Source organism: Harpia harpyja, chromosome 8 (genome assembly GCF_026419915.1).
Source record: "Harpia harpyja isolate bHarHar1 chromosome 8, bHarHar1 primary haplotype, whole genome shotgun sequence".
Lineage (NCBI taxonomy): Eukaryota > Metazoa > Chordata > Aves > Accipitriformes > Accipitridae > Harpia > Harpia harpyja.
In genome coordinates, this window is record NC_068947.1 from 30,637,812 (window position 1) to 30,660,506 (window position 22,695).

The following is a 22,695-nucleotide window of genomic DNA, read 5'->3' on the forward strand; positions in this document are numbered from 1 at the left end:
CCTAATATAAAATGCATAGCTGCTCTGTGCAGTGAAAAGATTACTGCTGCTGCTAAGGATTTGTTCTTCCTGTTTGCTACTTTAAAAAAAAAAAAAAAAAAGCAAAAGCATGCAGGATTTTTTCCCATACAATAATTGCTTCAGAAATGCTATAATTAGTGTGTTGAAGCTTGCATTTTAGTTTAAAGTATGAACTAAAGCATTAATAAAAGCAGTCAAAAGTCCAGAGCAGTTGCACACTGTAAAGCAGGAAATATCCTCCACACAATAGAGATTAAATGCTCCCTGTGCATACTGTATTCTGCTCAGCCCTCTGCGTTCGGAGCTGGGACTGTGGCAGTCGTTCTCTCTAGCAGGTTCCTTGGTGATTTTCAAGCCCTGCACTACCTACCCAAGTGGCAGTGACACCAGCTTTCAGTGAAGCCTTATTACTCTTAAAAGAGCAATTTGGTTGGTTGCACAGCTATTAGGATCAGACAGTCAGGCTTAAAGCTGTCAGTACAACTGCTTCTCATCTTTTTTCACAATCCTGACATCTTTTCTCTTTTCTTCTGGACACAAGCATTACTGTTTTTATCATTTTCAATCAAGCTCATGCTGCAAGCTGAGGAATATATTCCCACAGAAACCAAAGTGAGGAGCAGAAATTATTTTATAGCTACTGTAGTAGCAGTGGTGCAGGCTGCATGTTGTGTGGGAGAAACTGGATCAGTGAGAAATGTGGCTTTCCTCAGGGCTACATCATTGAGATATTACTTCAGCATCTAAGGAGAGCAAAGCTACTCCTTGCTCTGATTTTTCAATGATTAATCACTCCTTAAGCAAACAGAAAGTGGGAGAGAAGATGTAAGATTTTTTTTTTTTTTTTAAATAACTTGTGGAAATGTTATCATCAGTGAAACGGGGGAAAATCACTATGCTTGAACTTCTTTTCATTTTGATGTTGCTCTTCTCTGGACCAACCCTCAGCAAGCTTAGCAGGACCAAAGGCAAACACTGGAAGGGGGGTAAGTGCAAAGAAAAACTTTTGTAATGGATGTTTGGGTAAGATTGTAAAAAGCTGTATTAAAGGTAATCTAAGGAGAATACCTATGCTGTTTTGAGTGACTCAGATTTTAGGTTGCCATGTGGGCTTGCAATAGGATGCTAAAAAGAGAGAATGGAGTTTAATTTTTCATGTTAGTTTGCTTGACTGACTTTGTAAGGCATATATTCCTTGCAGGAATTTTACTTTGCATTGTATTATTAACAGAGTAATATTTAAGGCCTTTATACAAATAAATGTATGCCATTTAGAAACTGGTGGGGTTTTGGACTGTGAGAATTCAGATTGTTCTTTTCATTACGGAGACTCTGGGACAGATGCTTGTGGCTTTATTGCAAGACGTTATCCCCATCATAGGGGGGTTATAGTGTTGGAAAAGAAGAGGAAGCAAGAAGAGAGAAGGAAAGCATGCAGCCTACTTTGAGTGCAGAATTGTTAGTGTATGTGGTAAAAATGACTAGACAGACATTTTTCTAGAGTACATGAATGTTGTGAAATGCACTGCCAGCAGCACTAATTGGCTGACTGGCTATGTCAGTGTTGATGTGTTAATAAAGATAAATTGCATTAACTTTATCGAAAAAAATGTTGTGCTGAGAAAACGTTTATGATTTTTGAAGGCAGCAATCCATTTTCCTCTTCTGTTAAAAACTGCTGAGATGATTTACCCTATATGTGCTGTGAACAGCTCACTAGATGTGCCTTTTCATAAAGTTCACTTTGTTTTGCTTCCTTGCATGACATTTGTTTATGGAAAACATGGGTTATCAGGGTCTCATAATCAAATAGCTCAGTGAGCATAAATGGTATCTCATAAATATTTGGACTGAGGGACTGTGGATTGTAGATAGCTCGATATTTTCTCTCTGATTGTTTCTTGATGTTACTGATTGGAGGCACCCCAGGAATTTTTTTCTCTTTCCTTTTTTTTTTTTTTCCTTACAAGTGTTGCCACAGCATGGTGTGTTTATCACAGCTTTAATAGCACTTTCAGTTTTCCTCTGCTGTCAGTATTGTGATCTGAGGTTAAAGAGTAGCATCAACATTAAAAAAAAAGTTTTAATAATTTATCACAACATCTCAGCAGGAGACTCCTCCCTCCCCCCTCTATATTTCCTTTTGCTGCATTTAAAGATATCACAAATCTTCCACCTACTGTACCTTCAAGGGAAAAGTTGCAGCACACACTTAACCTGGACTGTTAATGCAGCACAGTATATCTAAAAATTATTTCCTGGTCCTGTAAATCACATTATCACATGTATTTCACAGTGCTGCTGCTGGATATCCTCATTGCAAATTACAAGCTGTTATTTACTCTGGGTAGCATGACCTCTTCTCAGAGGCACGTGAGTTAGGAATATGTGTCACTGTCAAGTTCCTGGGATTTAAAAAATTCTGCTAACTTTTTTCCCTGTCTCATGTTTTCAATTAAACCTAGTAAATGAGGGGGTTTTGCTTCAGTCTCTTACATACTCTCTGACAGAGGCAAAGAGCTCTACTAAAGAATTTTTAATATGGTAGAAAATAATCCCTGAATCTGACTGCAGAAAATAATACCTTATTATGGGGGTTTGCTTTTCTTAGAAGTGTTCTTTGCAGCTGAAACAAGATGTAAGGAAGGTACCTGTTTCAAGGAGACTAAGGAACAATTTGTCTTGTTTCCTCACAGCTCTTGAATCAGCCAAAACCTAGGCATACCTGCTGTACAGTAGGTTTTTTTGTGTGTAGATATTATTGCAAGAGTGAATGTGACTTGGAGATGATGCATGCTTTCCCATGAAAGTTTCAAGTTCAGGACATGTAAGAATCTGTGTGTTGTAGTGTCACGTAGCCTGAGCATTTCTGATCTCCAAAACATATTATATGCACCTCCCTTTCCATTAAACATTAAGGATCAGCTTTTGCTTATATATCAATGATGCGAGTTCTTTTTTGTTGGTGTGCACATGGAATTCATGGTGTCGCTGGGTGAAATTTTGGCATGCAAACTTCTCCACTGGAGCACACTGGAAAAGCCCACCCCAAAGTGGAAACAGATTTTTTTTTTAATTTATTTATTTTATTTTTTTTATAATATATTTAAGAGGTTCAGGAGAGCTAGGCTCCTCCACACCAACTTCCAGCTATATTGTTCAGAGAAGAGAGGTGATGCTGGATGCATGTATCTGGAAATGCGTTGTATGAATCATAATATAGCTATACTGAAGTCAGTTTCCACAGTGGACAGCAATGTCTGATTTAGACCATCCTCTAAAGTTTTTCTGTACCACATTTTGTTTCAAGAGCACTGCGAAGTATAAACATCTTTGAATAGTGCTGTTTTTCTGTGTAGGCCCTGATCATGATCAGTCCAAGTGCAGGCTAATGAATCTGGAAATTCTTCTGGTATAATTTAAAAAAAAAACCTTCTTCGCTGAAGTTACAGGCTCTGATAAATCATTTTCTGTGGTCTTGCTGTGTAGTTCCCTGTAATTACTCATGAGAAAACCAACCCTTTTCACCTCGATTTTTTCTCCTTGGAATTTACTCTACAAAACATGGCCACCCATATAGAACTAAAATAAATAGCATTATGGGTAGAAATCACCTCCTGATTTGGTTGCAATGGCAGGTGTCAGGGAGTGAAATGAGTCCCATACATGGGCCTGGAAAAATGTAAAGATACCATTTTCTTTTCTGGCTGTTTTTAAATCTGCACTCCAGAAAAGCTTTCAGAATAATTCATTGGAATGCAGGCTCTAAATGTGCCTTAAACCGGGATTTATAAACTAATGATCAAGACAAATTGGAGTCTAAAAGCAGAACCTGAAAGTACAAATCAACTGGATTTTCTTTTTCCCTTTGAGCCAAAATAACACACCATGGTTCAAGTTTTTAAGAAGGATTTATAATATGGAGAACAAAAAAACTGGGAAAAGAAGATTAAGTACTCTTTTGAGTTTACCTTAAATCGGAAAGCAGATTTCAAGCGTTGCTAATGCCTATCCCCTCCTGAATTTGTTTCCACTCTGTTTTTACTCCATCACATATTATAGGGGCAGCGAGGAAGTAAGTTTTGTGTGTATCCATTCATTTGCACGTGGATGTGCTTTGTGCCTGTTCAGCGGAGAATTTGGAGACTGGGAAGAAAGCTGTCCATTTGTGTCGTGCTTGGGAACCTTCCCAACACTTTGCTCATAATAATAATGCTACTAATAACGTGGTAATAGTAATTCGTGTCCAAGGAAAATTGTGGCATGGGACCAGGGAACGTGGTTGTCCAGGCTGTTGCCGAAGGACCCATTGCTGCTGGGACCTCAGCCTTGTTGAGGAGTTGGCAAGAGCAAGATAATGCCCGCATGCAGAAACTCCTGTGTGTAGAGGTTGGGTGTTCCTTCAGCTGGCAAACAGAAGAATGCATGGGGCAAATAAAATCATGCACGCTGCTTGTCTTCTGGTAGACATCAGTGTATTTTACAACTCTGTGTGAAGGCTGCATGGCAGAAAGGGTTCAGAGGAGAAGAGTGAGAGCATTAGGACAATCATTGCGCTTGGCAGACATTAACCCTTTACTCATCTTTGAAACAACCCATGCATTTGGTCTAGGGGATAGCTGTGCACTCCCAGGCTGTCAGGCACTTTTGAAGAGCCTGACCCTTTATGCAGTGGCCTCTGTAACTGAACCAGGTCCATCTGATGGGCCAGCACCCACCCCGGCCAAAAGACTGCAGGCTGAGCCATTGTGGGACAGTCTTCGGGCATGAGACGAAACTTGGTGAGGGAGCGTGGAAGGGACTCTTTTGCGTGCCCCAGCCTGCCTCTGCATAGGAGCAATACACTGACAGTGCCAGTAGCACCTCACGAGGGAAAAAAAGGCGTCTAGGATTGGGGAGAGGAGTCAGAGATAAAAAGACTTCAGAGGGAAGGGACCAGACCTGGGGCTGGAAAATGCAAATTAAGTATGCCTTTTCCTCAAAGGAATGTTTGCTTAGGTCTCCCTTGTGCTTCACCAGAACAATTTCCATTATCAGAACTAAAAGTGTGATTTGATTTATTTATGATCAAATCGGAGAAATAAAAATAAAATGCAACCACAGTGCCACATCCTGCAGAACTAGATGAGGACGGTGCCTGTCCTTTCTGTGTACATGGAAGTGAAGCAATAATCTCTTTAATGACTAAATCAAAGTTTATTATGCAAGTGATCCAGCCTTATATTTCAGTTCCAATTTCAGCTCTATGGTAGTTTAATCATTTTTATGGCAAAAGATACCAGCGTGAGAAATCTTAAGTGTCACTGGGTAGGTGTTACTGGTAAGGGTGATACAAAGCTGTGTACATGAGGTTATTTCAGCATCCCGGCAGATTGACCAGCACATGAATTATTTAGGATGCATGTTATCCATCAACACTAGTTTAAATGTTTTTAAAAGCATAATTCAAAGATTAGCTCAGATCAGAAGAGAAAATTTCTATAAACTTCCTTCCATACACAAAGCAGCCAGCCCTCAGACCTTCCAAATTTGGAGGTAAAGTATTAGATTATTAGAATAATGACTAGAGTTGGAGGTATGTTACTGGACTGCTGCTAGGTGCCTGGCAAGTCTGGATACCCAGACATCTCAGGTACATAGACATTTGCATGCAAAACAACAACTTTTCCGTGCATACACACTAAGTTTGGTGAAAACAGGGCCTTAAGATTTTCTGCATTTGTAATGAAGAGTCTCTGCATGGTCACAAAGTCCCACAAATCAAGAGCAGTGTGAATTGTTATGGATGTTTAGATGTCTTCTTGGCAGCTGCTCAACAATACTATTCACTTCCCCCATGGGGAAACTCGCAAAGCTTTTTTCACCAAGAGGAACTTGTTTTCATTTGCCTCATGGCTGTGGGGTGGTGAGGATAAAGGGATGGAAGCTGGGACCTTTGAAGAAGGCAAAGTAGAGGGGAGGCAGTTACGTGGACCCAGGTAGCCTGGGCTTCACTGCAAATTATCATGAGGCATGAGGGGTCTGGTTCGACGTGATGAGGTGGAACTTTTGATGTGGTGGTTGACTTGCAACACTTGGAAAGCACAGTCAGTTGTGCCAGTATGATTCACTGTGTAGATTATGTGATTTTGGGGGTAACATTTTATATAGTTTGCCATTTATCTAATTTAAATAATTTATTTTATGGAATTTCAAAGATAAACTGCATGAATTCTTTTTGAATACATTATCAGGTATTACATACATTAACAGTATTTCTTAAATCGTGAGACATTCAATATGCTGTTACACACTTGTACATTGGAAAAGCTTATGAAATGCTGACCAAATGTTTCAAACTCAGGGTCCTAAAATTTTTTTCCCTGCATTTCATAGAAGTAACCTGATTTTGAGTAGTAAAAAATTCACAAGTTTTTGTAACTTCAGAGGAAGCTCAATATCTTTGAGGAGGGGGCTTGTGCATAGATAAGGATCTAAAAACCTAATTTTGGAAACTGAGGACTGTATGTCTGGATCTGCAGTTTTAGTTTGACTGCAAGTGTATAAAGTATGTGACTACACGCAGTATGTGACTTGATGTATTGAAGATTTTCTGATAGTTTTGCTTTAAATATACTTAAAAGGGAAAAGAGTATTTATTTGGATACTGAGTGACTGTGAAATTAACTGGGGTTTATTCAGTCTTCTGTTTTCTTTAAAGTCTAGATTTAGCCCCTGTCCCATGATAACAAGCAAATTTTTTGCACCTTCTTTTACACCACCTTCTTCAGAGTAAAATCTGAATTTGAAAGGACTCTGCTGATGTGTGAAGCTTCCCATACATATTTTGTTGGAGCCTGTGGCCTTTGCTTGTCTATTTTTCATCTCTTTAAAGACATTTGAAATACCATAGAGAAGCCCAGTAACCTGTATTCAAACTCATACAGGCAGACACGACAAAGTTGAGGGCAATGGAAAACCAAGTTTGTGACAGTTTTCTTCCCAGCTGGAAAGGAGGGAAAATGATGGGGTTATTCCAGTCACAATGGAGCAAATGTGGGGAAGATGTAGCATCTACTTAAGAACAAACCAGCGCTGGCACAAAACCAAACAGTAAGGAATAAACATAGGCTGGAAGCTAGAAGAGTGTTTCCAACCATCATTGAGAAGGGGCTGCCATCTTTTGGCAGATGAAGTCAGCCTGAGCTGGGTTTCCACAGACTCTTCCACAGTCACTGTAGACCCAGTCCTGGCTGCAGGGACTTCCTCCACCGGTGCTAGCGCTTGTACAGATCTGCTGGCAACCCTATTCAGGGAGCTGATCCAGCTAGCAATTAGCCATATAAAAGAGAGGATAGCATTCATCTAGCTGATGGGATGCCTTCATTTGCACACTCTCAGGTCACGGGGGAACTTTGTATGCAAGAGAGCTATGGCCTCAAGGTAAGAGAAGAGGTTGTGATCGTGGCTCTATTTAGGCTAGTTCAAGCTGACACGTAACTTCAGCCTGCAGGTCTGGATTATCCACAAGAAAAAGAAGAAAAGAAAAAAAAAGGTTTAATAAGGTGGTGCCTTCCTTTGAATCCTGTGTCTACATCCTGTACTTGGAGCCTTGCTTGAAATGTTTGCTATCATATTAAAAAGTATGTTGATCAAATAGTTATAAAACAGAAGGAATATTTAAATACTCTTTACACACCACCACCACTCCCCCCCCACATATACACATCCCTCTCCTTTGGTTATTTGCGCTTTTTTTTTTTTTTTTTTGTAAAACAGATTTTGGAACCACCATAAAGCGTCATTTACATTAGAAAACTAGCAAGCACAAGCAAACCCTCTTATTTTGGTCCACAAACGAAATGAACTCGTGTAAATTGCATGTTAGGTGTTGAAGGAGCACAGATCAGATGTGCTCTTTCAAAATGATGAACAGGCTTAAATGTATATCAGTGTGTCTGAGAAAAAGTTGTTTTGGCTTTCCCTTTCTAGCAATTTTGAAAGACAATGATGTTCATCAGTTAAACACTATTGATTTTTTACTTCAAAGCATGATCTAAAGAGTACTTAGAGGACATTATTTTTTTTAAAAGCCATTGCTAAATACCTCAATGAAAACTTCTTTGTTTAGTACATTCAAAATGGGGGGGTGGGTCGTGGAATATATGGTGTTTTTACAGATGATTTAGTTTTGGTAAATGATACTCAAATTGCCAACAATGGAAAGCTTTCGATGGTTTAGAGCTGCTGTTCAATAATGACAGCACCTCCAATAGAAATGACTTTTTCAGTCATTTATATCTGAATCATAAAATCTTGTTCTTGGTTAAATGGTGTCATGTTAGCTCTCATCCTAGCACTGATTTTGTCCAGCTAGTTTTGAAACTTCATCCTCTTATGCTAGCTGAATAGTAAAACAAATTGATGGTTGCATATGTGTATTGTACAGAGAAGTGAACTGCAGTAATTCAGAAACATCAAAAAGTTTTTCTTTTTTCTAAGGTATTCCCTCAAAACTAGTGTTTTTTATTACTGTATTTCCTTGCATAAGGAAACTTAAATGAAGTAATGGAAAAAACAAGAGAGAGGCAAAATCTAGTTTTGTTTTCAGAGATGCTGATCACTCAGCAGAAGCTGCCAGAGATAAGGATTCTCAGCCTTCACAAAAATTAAGGCTTTGATATGACTAAGTATATAGCTCCTCTGTCCTCTGAATACCAACTGTCTTTGCAGCCTTCCCATTTCCTTTCAGGCGTGGGCACACGTGCGGTTTCTGTGCTCACGTAATTTGTGATGAGACTTCACCGGTACAATTCCTGCTGTGGTTCCAAGCACAGGCATGGCTACAGTGGTGCAAAGGAGCAGCAAACTCTTACTGTTCACTGTATTTCCCATAGAGGGTGCTGGATAAGGACAGATGGCAGTGCTCGCGTTAACTCCACATGTTGCTTTAATTAACAATTAACAATTAACTTTCCAATGGCTGGATTTTGTGTGTTCTTTAAAAGTGTATTTGGTCGCTTTTGAAAGTTTAGAGAAAGAAAATCACAGGTTTACCCCACTGCCTGAGATTGCTGCCTCTGGCTCAGTAATTTAACCTAGCTATAGGTCCATTGTACTGACAGTGGAAAAACTGACAAAAGGGATTCTTAACTCTGTAAATAGGAGTAAAGGAGCAAATGGTTTGCTCCCTACATACTGCCTTACTGAGAGAAGAAATGGAAGAGTGTGTAGTATTTGATAGAGAAAAATGAGAAAAAGCCACAGAATTTTTCTGAAAACTAGAGAAAGTGTTTTTGAGAGAGGTTGAAGGATTTAGTCCGTTGAGTTATGGAAAATTTGAGACAGCTTTCATGCAATTTAAGCATGTCACTAAATTCCTTCTCCCGTGAAGGTAAAGGGTCCTTAAAACTATTAGAAAAAGGTATTGCAGGAATGGATGAATGAAAGCCCATGTCAGACACATCCACATAAAGACAATAAACAAGCTTTAGATTGAGTATTTCAAAAAGCATTCTTCAATTATATTTTTAAATCTGTTGGAAATTTGCATTCCATTGTCATACTTAGTGTAATTAGTGCTTGCTTTGAGAAACCACAGATACTGTTCTGAATTTACTTTATATCATGAAAAGATGCAGGGAGAGCCTGTTCTTCACTCATTACATTCAGCATTTCTTCTGGAAAGCAGTTGGGATACCAAATCTGCTGCTTCTGGTTTAAAAATTAGCATGCCATACAGAATATAGCCCTTGGGGAATGCCCCAGGTTAAGTGTCTTTTCCAAATATAAGATTCTGTCTTATTTCTTGTACTTGCATGAGAAGAACTGCTGCATTGTGCTATATATTGGGGTATGCCTGATAGTAGTAACTGGAAAGTACTCAGCATCTTTCTTATACGTTCTATAGGCAGAAGTAATTCCATTGAAGTTTATGGAATTATGCCACTTTAAATGAGAGGAGAATCTACTTTTGACACTTAGCTGTAATATCATTTATTTGATAATCAATCATGGCAGTTCTCACCAGATAATGCTTATCTAATAACAGATCTAGGCAGCTGGGGAAAGACTGATCTGAAGATGAGAGCACGGAAAAGTCCTGAGGCTGATGAAAAATTGTGACACTGATGCAGTTCCCACTGCTGTAGAGTATTTCCCACTAGTTAAGGTGGTTTCATACTGCTAGTGATTCTGGTAAAGCTTGAGAATTTGTCTACAGTCCTTACTTGCTATCCATCATTCTGCGATGGCTCTAAATAAGCTATTGTTATCTGTCCATTTGATTATCCATGGACTTGATATGGGTTCATACACTAGGCCAGAACATGTTTTAATGAATTACTATCTGCTCTGGTGTCAAGAATCACTTAATTCAATAGTTTTCAATTTATGTGTAAAGTCATTTCAAGGATATCATAAAACTTAGATTAGTAATGCATGTTTAATAAAAAAAAGAACCAATACATACTTAAAATAATTTAAGGTTACAGAGCACGGTGAAGGGTAAAGAGTTCATTAAAAATCTGGACAACAGTTAGTTTTCACATTTTCAATTTTTATTTTCTCTACTGCTAGACTCTGGTTTCTGCTTTAAAAAAGTGACAGTCTTGAAATGTGAATAATGTTCTTGCTGTTAGTAGTCACTGTTGAAAAAAATTAAGAATGACTGCTTTGCAGAAATTTTATTTCCTTTTTTTGAGTTGGAAACTTCTTCATCTTTTGAATATTGAAGAGCAGCAGAAGGGAAATAGGAGGAGAAACAAAGAAATCAACCTTGCTTAATTAATTCCTTCATGCTGTTGAATTGTGTGTTTTGAAGGAAAAATATCTTTTAAAGAGGAGGGTTGTCGAAGTTGAAGAATGGAGTTGCAGTAGAGTTACGAAGGTAACTTCTCTAAAGTTGCTGGTGGAGCCTTCTGGCGCAGTGTGTGAAGACAGAGACACTCTGCAGTGTCTCAGGGCAAAGACACGGGTTTTTTGTACTCTGGGGAAAAAAGCCTCTTGGATAATATTTACATTGAACTTAATTTCAACCTCTTTATGTTTTAGGGGGAACATCTACTGTCTTTACTTCCAATTTTTTAAAAATTGTCAATGCATAGGTTTTATTATTGTGAGGAGGAGAAATTCTCTGTTTAACATGGTCTTGCTTTACTCTTTCTACAGCAGTCTGGCACAGGTTATATTTCAAAACCCAGATTAATGCTATTTCACTCCTCGAGCTGTCTTAAGAGCCTGTTCTGCATTACAGCCTCTGGGCACCAGTGACTGGCATTTTTATATCTGCATGTTGGTTATGTTCTTATCTTCTTCTTTGATCTTCATGTTCCGTGCACAGTTTCTTCTGCTTGTCAATTGTCTTCTCATTTTTAAAAGACCTTTTACAAATGGTTGTCTACAGAGGTTATTGATCAGAGGGTTCTAAATTTGTTTCAATCAGCTTTAATAGCTTTTTCACTGTATTTAAATAAAGAAATATTACTATTCAGAAATGTTACCTTGAATTATTCCTATAGAGATAGATAGATACAATATTGCAGACCATGAGGAATGTATAGACACATTTTTGTTCCTGGCAACATGTTTTGCTTGATTTATATTCTTTGGAAAATATGGCTTAGCATCTTGACTAATTTCCTTTCTGCTGCCCTTTGATGGTACATTATTGCTCTTTAATCTGAAAGGAACACAGTAATTGGTAAGAGTTTTTGTACCCTTCAAATTACAAAAGATGCATTGTCTTTTATGTATTCTCTGGTGTTTATAGCTACATCATAAACTTGCTTAAAGCCTAGTTTAAACAAAAGCTATGTTACATAGGATTGCATGTGCTCTAAAAAAGTACAGCTCATTTAGAGAAAGTGAGATGTGTTGAAAACACAGGATAATATAATGTATTATGCATGCAAATTTACTTGATCTGTATTGGTCTTTTCAATTCCCTTTCCAAACAATGAACATGGTAATTTCATTTTACAGATAATGTAGTTTGAGGCCCTAAATCAGTTTAGCAGTACACATTTTTGATTCATGGCAAGGGCAGTTGCTAGCTCTAAATGTATCTGTTCGTAATCTCTACAGCAGAAATACAGCAGTGACAGATACATTTCATGGCACTTACATTGTCTTTGCATATTGGGAAAGATCACAAGATGATCTATATGATTAATCGATCACCAGAAAAGCTGTAGGCAGTCACCACAGGGTGAAATTTTGCTATGCGTTTAGAAAGAAAAATAATTCGAAGAATCCTTTACTGACATTCTGTGACCACTGTCTTCCACAGACATTGTGATTTGGGATTATGTTATTTTATTACATTTATATTATTTTTTTATGTGGGCATGTGCATGTGTATAATGTTATGTTGGATTCCAGTTTTGCATTATGGTATAAACAATGGCTGGAAGCAAAAAGCTTCCTATGAACATTCCTGATTTATTTCTCTATTGCCCTGCAAATGTAAGTTGTGCATAGACTGATGACCAACTTGAAGATTGGTGCTTTTTGTTGCTTGGTCTGCAGGATGAATTTGCACCAATCCACACAACTGCTAATGAGCAGCTTGTCATCCTTTAGTAAATTATCCTGTTAGTTTTCAAAAACCCTGTAGAAATAGGCTTTTATAACAGTGTTAAAGGTGCAGCAAGAACTGTCAGTTAACTGGCTCAAAATGCAAAGGAGATGCCATTTGTATTGATTGCTATAGATTTTTGTCTTGTCTAATAGGATTTATATTTTTTCTATGAACTTGTATTGAAAAAAGTGAAAACAAATAATGGCCAGACAGAGCTAAGACATTCTAAGTTCAAAAATAACTCAAAACTTTAAATTTCTCATGCATGCCATTGCATCCCTAGTTTCTAAGGCATCCAATCATGTCTGTCTTTGTGCCAAGACAGCGACGCTGAAACAGGCTGAGAACAGCATCCTTTCACTTTGCATTAAAGCACAGAGACCAGCACTCAGCTTTGTGCATTTTGAACTCACTGCAATAAAAGTTTTAAGAGATAAGAAGCTTTTTCTATTTCAGGGTTGCCATTAGCCTGAATAATACATAAACATGGGAAAAGGTCTGAAGTCCTTTTGAGGATCACAGTATAGCTTCAATTAAATTATACATCATTATCACAGCTGCCAAGCCTGGTGTGGGATTTTAGCCCCCTATCTCACTAAATGTTCTATGTAGCTGTCTTGTCCAATTCTTCTTTTTTTTTCCTAAGCAACAATAACACTCTTTGAAAAACCTAGTTTAAGGAATAAAGTGGAGGATGAGGTTTGGTTAATCAACAAAGAACATTGAGATGTCAACAGTCAAGCACCAAGGGAGGAAGGAGGTCAAATCTCTAGCCTTAAAAAACACTAGGGAGAAATCAAACACTATTAAGTCATGACATATTATGTTCCTTTTGAACCAGGGCTGTGTGAACTCCCTCTGTCTGCTGAGTGGTTTGCGGTGCAGCTCCAAGTTGATCATGAAACCCATTGTTAAAGCAGAATTGCTAGGGCTACCCACTGGGGATGCTTTTAGTAAATGTCCACATAGCTGGCAATGACTTTGAAATGCAATCTGGACAGACAGATTCTTTGTCTGTTTGTCCATCTATGGTTCTTTCAGGCTTTACAACCCCAAATTGGCTTGTCATATTGCAGATGAGTGTTTTCTTGGATCTCAATATGATACAGAATTATTCAGTCATCATAATAGATGTCAGATAGTTATTACTTCTGTGGTGGCTTTGGCATAAATCTAGGATATACAGAACTATTACGGCATACTTAGGAAAATCATAATGGCTTGTCTTTTTTATTTATTCCCATAATATCCTCTAAAAGTGTTAGAAGTGTTTTGATTAATTAATTACGCTATTCACACCACCAATGCCATCGCACTTGCTATTAATTTTATCAGTTTGCTTGTCTTCTTTGTAGTAGTATTATATTAACAAATATTCTGTCTTGAGTAGCCACATATGAAAGACTGAAATCAAGGTAGCATTGCAGAGTTTTGTGTGTAGAATACTTATTTAGGATTATACCCTGCCATTGATTTTTTTACGCTGAACAGACCCTCGATTTCAATGCATGCTTAACATGCAGGTCAATGACACATTCTATATAGAACTTAAATGGTAACATTTGATATTTAAAACTGAATGGTCTAGGGGTATCATGGAGTTTCAAGCAGGACTGAAAAAATCTGGTAAAAATCCAAACTTCCTTAAAATTTCAGACAGCTACAAGACTTGGTTCAGGGGAAACAGCTGGTAAGGAGTATGTGAAGAATTGTGTTTAAAGTGCAAAGTGAGAATTTGTAGGAAAACATCTGGGCTGAAAGTTGTTTGTAATATATTTTCGTTGCACAACAGCACTAGTACCGACTTAGCAAACCTTTGCATGTTGACTCGTAGCCATGTTGACTCCAGCACAGCTACCTGCCACACAGTTGTGTTGGCTTTGACATGTTCTGTGTCGGTGTGCTTTCCTGGTACTGTAGCAGTTTGCAGAGTGGCAAAAGAGTATTTGGTGTATACTGGGGAGAAATCAGACCATATAGCTCATTATCCCAGCATCCTGAATTTATGGAATGCAGTTGGAAATCCCTTAAGATTGTTTATATTAAACTTTGCATGAACCATATACTTTCTGGTCCTGTTTGAGGTACAGGGAGAGATGTTTGACTAGGAAATGTATTACGGATTTTTGCAAATCTATTAAACAATGAGACTCTAATTTCTTAATCCCCCACTTGGCCCAATTTTGTTCTGACGCAGGTTTCTTAACATGTATGTTCTCAACTTGACTGTATTTGCAGCTTTCAGACATTTTTCTTAGGCCCAGTTTGTGATTTCTGCATCGTTTGTACCGCTAGAAGGGCATCGAGTTGGAGGATGAAACATTCATTTTTGGTGGTTTGCACTGTGTTTAATTAACCCTCAGACTGGAAAAGAAACTTTTTTTGGATATCAGCTATGCTTTACCACAGACCTTAAAGAGAAATGCAGAAGATTTAAGCCTGTGCAGGCTGTCAGATGAAATATATAAAGAGTTAATTTTTTGCTATTCTGTTGCAGAACTCTTATAAGCATTTCTGCTGATATTAAAAGAGAAGTAAAAGCACCTTCCTCAATCACTTCTTCAAAATTACTTGAAAAATCTGTTCTCCAGCATGTAACATATGCCCTTTAAAACTGCTACTGTGCTGCTGCCTTCTCTTATCAGTATGGGCCATAAATTTTGCATGGGTATAGAGGGAACTGCAGCTTGAGTACTTGAAATAGTTAGCAAGATGCTGCTAAAGTATACAAAGTACATTGGCAAATGGGTCTTTGTAGACAGGCATCATTACGAAGATCCAAGTGTGCTGACTTGTGTAAGCCTGAGGAGCACTAAAGGCCAGTGCTTGCAGGAACCTAATTTTGGGTGAATAGAGTCCGTAGATTCATTGTGATATTGCACATAAATGAAAATACCAAATGTCATTGACTTGTCAGTGAAAAAGTAGCCTAGGCGTTGTAACAAATGGATCAGTGATGTATATTTGGAAGCTACGTGACATATTAAAGTAGTTTATGAGGCACAATTTGTTTTGGTGGTCTGCTCTGATTGATGGTGTGCTATCTACCACTGCTTCAGCTGTTGTGGTATGTTTGTAATAAATGTTCGTTGTGAGACAGTGCTAAATGTGTTCCATCTAAATCATTCGTTACTTATAACAAGTTTCAGTGTATATGAATCAAAGGTTGTTTATACTTGCCTTCGAAAGAATTTATCATGTTGAAGCAGCTTTATCACCTCCGATGGGGCAGCTGCATGCCTAAGTGCTCAGACCCTTTCAGCAGTGCCTACTGGAAACAGTATAGAAAGTTAAGCAGCAAGCAGTGTTATGTTAGATACTACTTTTAAAAGTACGTTGTCTTTTCCAATCTAGCACTCCTGTTTGTTTTCCTTTTTTCCTTTTTTTTGGTTTTGCAAACAGAATACTAGAAAATATCAGAAGTAAGCACTGAGGGACGAGGAGGCAATGTTCGTGCGGCAACTGTGACATGTCAGAGGAAGCACATAGTGGGTGGGATTTTTGCTGATGTTTTATACCAATGTATTGCTAGTTCATCAGAAAACTATAAAAAATGTATGCACTACCCACAGTGGATTTTCTCTTTCCTGAAAGTGCAGAATGCACTGTCCTTAAGCAAAAGTTTCCTCTTGATTGGTAGGAGATGGGATGCTTTTTCCCCATGGGCCTTGTCTGTGTCCTTCCTCCAAAACTCAAGTGAAAGAGGAGAAAACCTAAGGACTAGCATTTCAGGGTGATCAGTGTAGAAATACTGCTTCACTTTTTATTGTATAAACACTGATTTTCATTTCTATGTGACATCTGAAGGGACGAGAGCTTATTTTTTCCTCTTTCAATAGCCATTAGGAAATAAGAAGGATAGGAAGATGTAGCCAAAGTAACACAGAGGTGTTTAAAGTAACCTTGAATTCTTAACAGAACAAAAATTTGAGTACCTATTAATTTAAAATTTGCATGCTGTTGGATTTTGAGTATTCTTTAAAGGCAGGTTTTTTCATGTAATATACTAATGTACACTAGAATGTAGGTCGAGAAAATAAGATATGACTTTTTTTAATAACTTTGGCTATTAGCAATTACATCTGATTCATAACAGATAAGTGAATCTCTAGATGAGATCATTTCTTCAGTGTTCTTCGTCCCTTATAACATTAAAAGAAGCAGACTTTGGTACCAAACAGTTTGTAAAATAGAGAAACAAATTTGACAAAGAATGGAAATGGCTAGCAGAGTAAAATGACTTGCCCAAGCAGTCCAGTTTTGATGCAAGGAAAATATCTCTAATTCCTGATTGTCAATTCTTTTTTTTTTAAATTTTATATGCAATACAGCGGTAAACATGCAAATTATATGCTGGCATTTGGAAAGAAGCATGTGGGTGCTTTTTTGGTAATTTTCAGAAAGAAAGAAGAAAGCCCAGTATTACAGAGTTGAAGTTGCTGTAATGATGGGTTGAGGCTATACAGCTGCAGCAACATCAAACAGTGGAAGGCAACTGCATGGCATAAGGTAGTCTCTTCATTCCACCAGTGGTGCGTAACATGCCTGTGTTAAGTTCTTCGTATTTTTTTTTTAAACATATAACCTTTTTAGCTGTGGATTGATCCTATTTCTTTGTTTCTGTTAATGCTCTCTTTCCAGAAGTTCTTAGCATGTTAATAGCATCTTGTAAGCAGCGCGTTCAGGAGTGTTTATCAAAACCTGGAAAGTTTTATAACTAGCCCCTGAGGAAAAAACCAAGATCAAATACAGGAAAAAAATACAGAAATCTGTAGCATCAGCAACTTGTAAGACAAATCAGTTCAACATTTGCTGCTTCCTAAAGTTAATGAACAAATATTATGTGGCAATAGATGGAAATTAAATCTTTACTTCGTTTAAGATCTGTCTTATCTGCCTCTAACCACTCCTCTGCCTTTTTAATTGCAAATCTTTGCCTCTGCACATTCACATTTCTTTCTCCTCTGTGGATATCTTTTTCTTTATCACCTCATAAGCAACTGGTTGTTGAATTCTAGAAAGTCTCTTACACAGGCTTGGTGGAAGATGTGGCCTTCTTGGGTATGTTTCTTTATGAAACTGATTATCCCATCAGTTCATAGAAACTATACCCATCCATAGGTAAAACATGGCTTTTACAGATTGCCTACTTGTTTTGCACTTTGGTATGTGGAAAGATAATGTATGCTTATGTATGACATATATATGGCACATATATGTCATATGTATAATACATATATATAAAAGATCTGAGGTTCTAAATATTTTTATATATGTCTTGTAACTCAAAAAATGACACGTGCTCACCTCAGGGAGAAAAAAAAACAAAACAAAAAACCAACAAACCAGGGGGAGACATTTGCATCATCTGATCAAATCATTGCTTGGACTTTAGCAATGTCAGCTACTGTTCCTGGCTCCAGATTCCTGCAACTGTGAAATCTGGCAGTGAGAGGCTTCCACTTCCATTTTCTTGCTTTCAGAAAGTAGTAAAGGTCTAAGTGGAAGGCAAGATGCAGACCCCAAGTTGTCTTGATGATTTTTCGGTTTGCTCTTTATCTTGTGCTTAGAATGAGAAGAGAGAAAGAAAAAGAAGGAAAAAGGAAGCATAGGGAATCACCATGATTTGGCTGTGAGCATGCAGCCACTCAGATCAGGAGCAAGCATGGCGGTCTCAGGACTCATGCCTTGCACTGGTGGCTGCATGAGTAAGCAGTGCCTTAGTTATTGCGCCTTGTCATCCTGCTTCTTCCTTACCTACTATTTCCACTATGTCTCAGTTACAGAAAGCGTTGCAAAGTACAGCTGCTATCCTCATTGGCAAGCCTGGTTGATTTCCAAGATTGCTGGCAATAGCTGGTGTTGCTGTGTAACCAGCCATCTTTCTTTTATATAGTAAATTTCCACACAAGTTTTGCACTCAAGAATTTCATGAGAGTGGTACAGACGCAGGGATTTATACTACCAAGACAAGGTCTTTTATTCAGGCTTTTTGACAATGATGCATAATACTCACTGTATCTGGGCAGAAGCAACACATTTGTCTTTTTATCCAGTTCAATAACCTCTACTGCCTGTGCTTACTGCTACAGAGGAAAGACTAAGCTGGGGATCAGGGCTTTAATTTTTAACTCCCACTTGCTGATGGAATCTGTTCGAACATGCCTTTTATAAATCTAGCTTTGTTGAAAGGCAGCAAAAAACATTGGCCTGCAAACTTTTCTACCAGCTTTGATGGAACCTACTGCCCAGACTCATCTGTAATATTTTTCAATTGTCCTACTTACAGAGGGGTCTGCTTTTCCCAGCAGCTATCAATATAATGTTTTCTTCTTCCCTCTTCTGCAAAAGTAAAATTAACCTCACAGCCCTCTTGCCAGGGGAGAGTTTTATATAGTAACCATATAGAGAACTGAGAAATACAGATCTTAGATGATCTGCCAAATTGTACTGCCTTTGTTTCTTATAGCACAATAATAAAAAGATCTCACCTATAATGGTTCTTCATTGCTAATTCCCTAGTTGTTCTTCACCAAAGTACAATTAATTACTAAAGAGGCTTCCCATACAGAAAATTGTTGATGGAGCATCTGAACAAAAGCAGTAGAGCATAAACCCCTGGAAACACACTACAAGCGGGAAAAAATGTATTTCCCACCCCAGGCTATGCCCTTTGTTCCTCTCATTTGCATTCTGAGGTTTTTAGTGTTTGGGTTGTTGGGCTTCCCCCCCCCCTTCTTAACTTGTCTCTGCCTTCCTTGATACTTTGACTACTGTCATTATCTGTTCTTCATTTATGAGCAGGTTAAAAATGGTGAAGGAGTTGTCTGCCCATTAGACTATGTGCATCTGCAGTATTAGCTCCAGTCTCCCACTGCCCTCTTTTAAAATGACAGGTCTCCCTCCTCAGCTTACTCCAGAGGCCTGAATTTGCTTGCTAATATAGATTTTTATTATTATTGTGCTTTAATTCAGAGATTAAGGATAAAATAAAGAGCTGAGCTTTTTCTGAATGCTTAGGGACTGCTGAAAATAGGACTGAAATGCTACTGTCCCTAATGGTTTATTAGGGAAAAGACACAGTTTGCCAATATTTTCTTTAAATAAATGTGAACTCAATTTTGCAGAAGTTGTAAAAATCAATTTCACTAGTAATTAGAATTATAGAATTTTCTGCCACTAAATATGCTAAATATAAGGAAGCATTGGACTCCACAAGGTCAGTATGTTTGCCTTCAAAATATATCCTAATATCTGTTAATGTAATCCACCAATTAAAAAGTCTATAAATAAGTATTTACTCAATAGATTATAATGTCTCCAAAGGGAACAATTAGGCTTTTAAGGAGAACTCTTAAACATTCCCATGAAGGTTTTAGTATTTTCTTTAATGCTTTGTCTTGCACAAATGCACTTTCAGAAATCAAGTTTGAAAAACTAGTAATTCATTGTAAACTTGTACTTTGCTCCCTGATGATAAATGGTCCTAAAATGGGTGTTGATAATATATGTATAATAATATTTACTTCAGTATGTAAATGATAAAAATAAAGAGGGAGGTTTTCTTTCCTGCTATAGTGTTGTATACTTTGCTACATACTGCAACCTTTGGTATAATTAGTGATCACATAAGAACAGTTTTTGTCCCACAAAGCTCTTTTTATGTATTTTATATACTGGAGATAAAGGGATTTAAAATACTGAGGCAGACTCTTGACTTGATGTAAATATCAGTGAGCTGGGCTGATTTAAATTAGCTGAGCATCTGGCCCATTCTCTTCGAAAACAGATAATTGGCTTCAGTAATTGACTGAGATTTGTGGGTTTCATTTCTTTCATTTTATATTTAATTGTATAAAATAGTGGCATGCAAATATAGCCAAGATTATTAAAATTATTGATCACCTATGCTATCCAATCAGCTACAAACTATGCACTGTTCTAAGTCATTAGTTTTAGGTTATATTAGAAATTCATCCAATTAGAAAAAATAATAATAATTAAAAGGATCAGAGATGTGTGTCAAAATATAATTGCACATTCCAGAGCTAGAAAATTGTAATAGTAGGACTGGCAGTCATTCTTATAAGAAAGGGCAAGGGCAAATGGTGAAAAATTCAAATATGAGTGAAATGCCAGTAAATGTCATACTAATAATAGTATACATTACAACCTGCTGTGATTTTTCCCTCCCATGGGTCATATCTTTTTCCTCTTTTCTTCCAAGGTACCATGACCATGGAAGAATGCTCCTTCTCAAATCTCTGGCCCGTTTTCTCAGTACTATTTTTTTTTTCATTTAATTGATCAAATGAATATCTTCAATAATTCAATCTACAACCTTCTGTAATATGAGAGCTATAAATCAGACACATGCAAAAATAAAATAAATCTGCTTATTTTGAAATCACATTGTTTGTTTTACATAATTCCCTTTAAAAAATATGGTTTACCCGTAGAAGAACAAGATTCGCCTTGTTTTCTTTGCAAACTTTGAGAATTAAACTATACATGTTGCACAGTTATCAGTATAGCAGACTGTAAATCATATTAAGTCATATAGTAAGCAATGGCAAAAGTGACAAAAAGTGGCTTGCATCGGTGATTGATTACAAAATATAAACCCAAGCTGATTAACAAAGTGATTTCCTCTCAAACCGTATCTGAAAGAAAGGCAGTATCATCCCTGACATGCCACAGAAAATGGCAACATCTAGCAATCACAGGTTGTTTTTCTATCAGGAGTCTTCTCATTCCCACAACAGGATTTTTTTCTTATTCTTGGGAAATGTCAGCATTTTGGGTATTTTAGGGAACACCTCAGATTCTCAGCAGTATATGGAGTCCTTCATGCTTATTCAGTGCTTCACACTCACCTGCCACAAAAGCAATCTCTGCCTAAAAAGAAGTTTCAGTGTTGTGTGGTTGACACACTGAGAAGTGCCTAAATAATTTAGGATTAAGCTGCTACATTAGAGCTATTAAATAAATAAAAATGAAGACATTTTTAGTGGCTGTTTTAAATATAGAAGTAAAAATGGATTGGAAAATTACCTTCCTAAGGTAAATGAGCGGCAGCCTCTTCAGTTCTTCTCTGGACAAAAACCACATTCACAACCAAAACCATTAGCAGAGTGTTTGGAAGAATTATAACAGCCAAAGAACACCTTTTAATGCTGAGTACTCTCAGTGACTGAAATTACTGGAAAGTGTCCATTTCCCTTAAGTTATTTAAGTGCCCAAAGTGGCAAATGGGTGCAATTTTCAAAAGTATATAGATGAATAATTCTCATTGATTTGAATTGCAGAGAAATTACCAGATTCACCTATGAAATCCCACTTTGCACTCTTCTGCATCTTTAGGTGTCTGCATATTGCAAATAATTCCTTTGGGCACCAAATCAAGAAACCATCTTTGTTTATTTAAACTCCTGCTTAACTGTGGGTACATGCTTAAAATTAAGCATATGCTTTTGTGCATTTCTCAATAAACATAACTCAAGCATGTGAGGGTCCTCGTGATTCAAACTACATGGCAGGGGTAGGTTGCATTGCTTCCTCCTAACTTCCACAGTTTCAAAACTTTGATATTGTGAGTTAAATATAGTATCTTTTTGTCTTGAACCCAGAAGGAATTTGAAATCTAATCTTAATGTGGATTAGAACATAGATGGGGTAGAGGCTGAGGGTGCTCATTGAAAGAAGAAAATGAAGACTTAGAAAAATAATCCTCATTTAAATCCTTTAGACAGCATTTTGAAAATCTCTGCCTCAAGTATCAACTGTGCCAGGGATTGATAGCAAACAATGGAGGGGGGTGAAGAAGTATTTTGGATAGTCAGAAAGTATTTGGTTCTCAGATAAATAAAAAGGGCCGTAGACTGTTGCTTTAGGAGCTGTGCATAGTTCTTTATTTTTTAAAAGATATATTCATTGAATAACAAAGATAAAAGATGCCAGACCCTCAGAAGGTTTTCAGTGACAGTGTACATTACTGAAGTCTTAATTCATGTAATTAAAGAAGAATAAGAAATATATATTTCATAGCCTTTCAAAAGAATTCAAGAAAAATGAGTGGACTGAGGATTTTCCTGTCTATTGTTTATAACAAGGCT

The 22,695-nt window shown here is 37.4% G+C and overlaps 1 protein-coding gene across 16 annotated transcripts in view; it reads left to right on the forward strand.

The window, feature by feature from the left end:
* The first annotated feature begins 339 nt into the window (after positions 1 to 339).
* The window catches only part of ROBO2 (roundabout guidance receptor 2), a 959,254-nt gene continuing 936,898 nt past the window's right edge, over positions 340 to 22,695 (forward strand). For 9 of the 16 annotated variants that reach the window (XM_052794388.1, XM_052794387.1, XM_052794391.1 and 6 more), the window contains exon 1: positions 341 to 1,007. In XM_052794388.1, the coding sequence (XP_052650348.1) occupies positions 884 to 1,007 (124 nt within the window). In that variant the 5' untranslated portion in view covers positions 341 to 883. Of the gene's footprint in view, positions 1,008 to 22,695 lie in introns of all 16 variants that reach the window. The other 7 variants (XM_052794393.1, XM_052794397.1, XM_052794395.1 and 4 more) reach the window with 2 other exon arrangements.